The sequence below is a fragment of the Gossypium arboreum genome, chromosome 1 (assembly GCF_025698485.1).
Source record: "Gossypium arboreum isolate Shixiya-1 chromosome 1, ASM2569848v2, whole genome shotgun sequence".
NCBI lineage: Eukaryota > Viridiplantae > Streptophyta > Magnoliopsida > Malvales > Malvaceae > Gossypium > Gossypium arboreum.
Window position 1 is genome coordinate 73,096,772 of NC_069070.1, and position 1,460 is coordinate 73,098,231.

The window sequence follows — 1,460 nt, forward strand, 5'->3', positions numbered from 1 at the left end:
ACCTATTGGCAAGTTAGACATTTACCCACGAAGTCGATAACTTCACGCTTAAGACCCGGCCACTAATATATCTCTCGAAGGTCTCAGTACATCTTATTTCTACCAGGATACATAGCATAAGGACTACTATGCATCTCTCGTAGTATAGACTACCTCAAATACGTATCCTTCAATACACAGACTTTCCCACGGAAATAGAGTACCCCTTCACTATTTAGTCCAAAGTTCGATGTGTTACCACTTTCAATCTGTCAGAATCGAAAACCTAGTGACTCATCCTCCAACTATTTACACTTAATCTGTTCAATCCACGTCAGTTTAACCTGAAGTTCAGCCAACAGACTACCATCATCAAATAAATTGAGACGAGCAAACATCGCCTCAGATCAGTTATAGCTTACGGCTCAATGCGTCAGCCACCACATTAGCCTTACCAGGATGGTATTCAATCGTACAATCATAGTCTTTAAGTAGCTCAATCCATCTACGCTGCCTATGATTTAGCTCTGTCTGAGTGAGGAGATACTTAAGGCTCTTATGATCTGTGTAAATAATACACTTCTCACCGTACAAGTAATGCCTCCAAATTTTCAGTGCGAATACCACTAAGGCCAATTCCAAGTCATGCGTCAGATAATTTTCCTCATGGGTCTTAAGCTGACGAGATGCATAAGCCACCACCTTACCTTCTTGCATCAATACACATCCTAAACCAACATGTGATGCATCACTGTAGACAGTGAACTCTTTCCCAGACTCTGGTTATATCAAGACAAGGGCCTCAGTCAGAACTTTCTTAAGCTTTTCAAAACTCTCTTGTTGTACATCGGTCCAGTTAAACGGCACACCCTTACGCAACAACTTCGTCAGAGGTACAGCAATCAATGAAAACCCCTCAACAAATCGTCGATGATATCTTGCCAGTCCTAGAAAATTGGGAATCTCTAATACAGTCTTAGGCGGCTTCCAATCCAGAACAACTTCAATTTTCCGAGGATCAACCTGAATCCCTTCAGCAGATACCACATGACCTAAAAATGTTACCTCTAGCAACCAGAACCCACACTTACTGAACTTGGCGTACAGTTGTTTCTCCCTCAGAATCTGCAGAACAACTCGGAGATGTTCATGTTCATCTTCAGTCCTCGAATACACCAGGATGTCATCAATAAAAACCACTACGAACCGTTCCAGATAAGGCTGAAACACTCATTTCATCAGATCTATAAAAGCCGCTGGTGCATTGTCAATCCAAACGCATCACCAGTAACTTGTAATGACCACAACGAGTCCTAAATGCTTTCTTATAAACATCAGTCCCATTAACCCTCAATTGATGGTACCCCGATCGAAGCCCTTAAGTTCCTTTCTAAGGCCTAAGAAAAAGGCCAGAGTTGATGGGCCGATCAGAGTTGCGGCCCTTGTTGTTGCTACTGGACCGCAGCCTTGTACTGATTGTT

General features: G+C 42.5%; 1 protein-coding gene across 1 annotated transcript; it reads right to left on the minus strand.

Moving 5' to 3' along the window:
- Positions 1 to 762: 762 nt before the first annotated feature.
- LOC128280450 (uncharacterized mitochondrial protein AtMg00860-like) lies at positions 763 to 1,213 on the minus strand. Its single transcript, XM_053018595.1, has 2 exons — positions 1,187 to 1,213; positions 763 to 1,104 (listed from the first exon to the last, which is right to left on the minus strand). Exons 1-2 carry the CDS (start codon positions 1,211 to 1,213, stop codon positions 763 to 765), a joined length of 369 nt encoding a protein of 122 aa, XP_052874555.1.
- Positions 1,214 to 1,460: the final 247 nt, after the last annotated feature.

Excerpts from the sequence above, each read along its gene's own strand:
- LOC128280450 (XM_053018595.1), bottom strand. The coding sequence starts at position 1,213 with ATGAGTGTTTCAGCCTTATCTGGAACG. Across the intron at positions 1,105-1,186 it reads TTTCAGCCTTATCTGGAACG|ATTCTGAGGGAGAAACAACT; the intron begins GTTCGTAGTGGT and ends GTTGTTCTGCAG.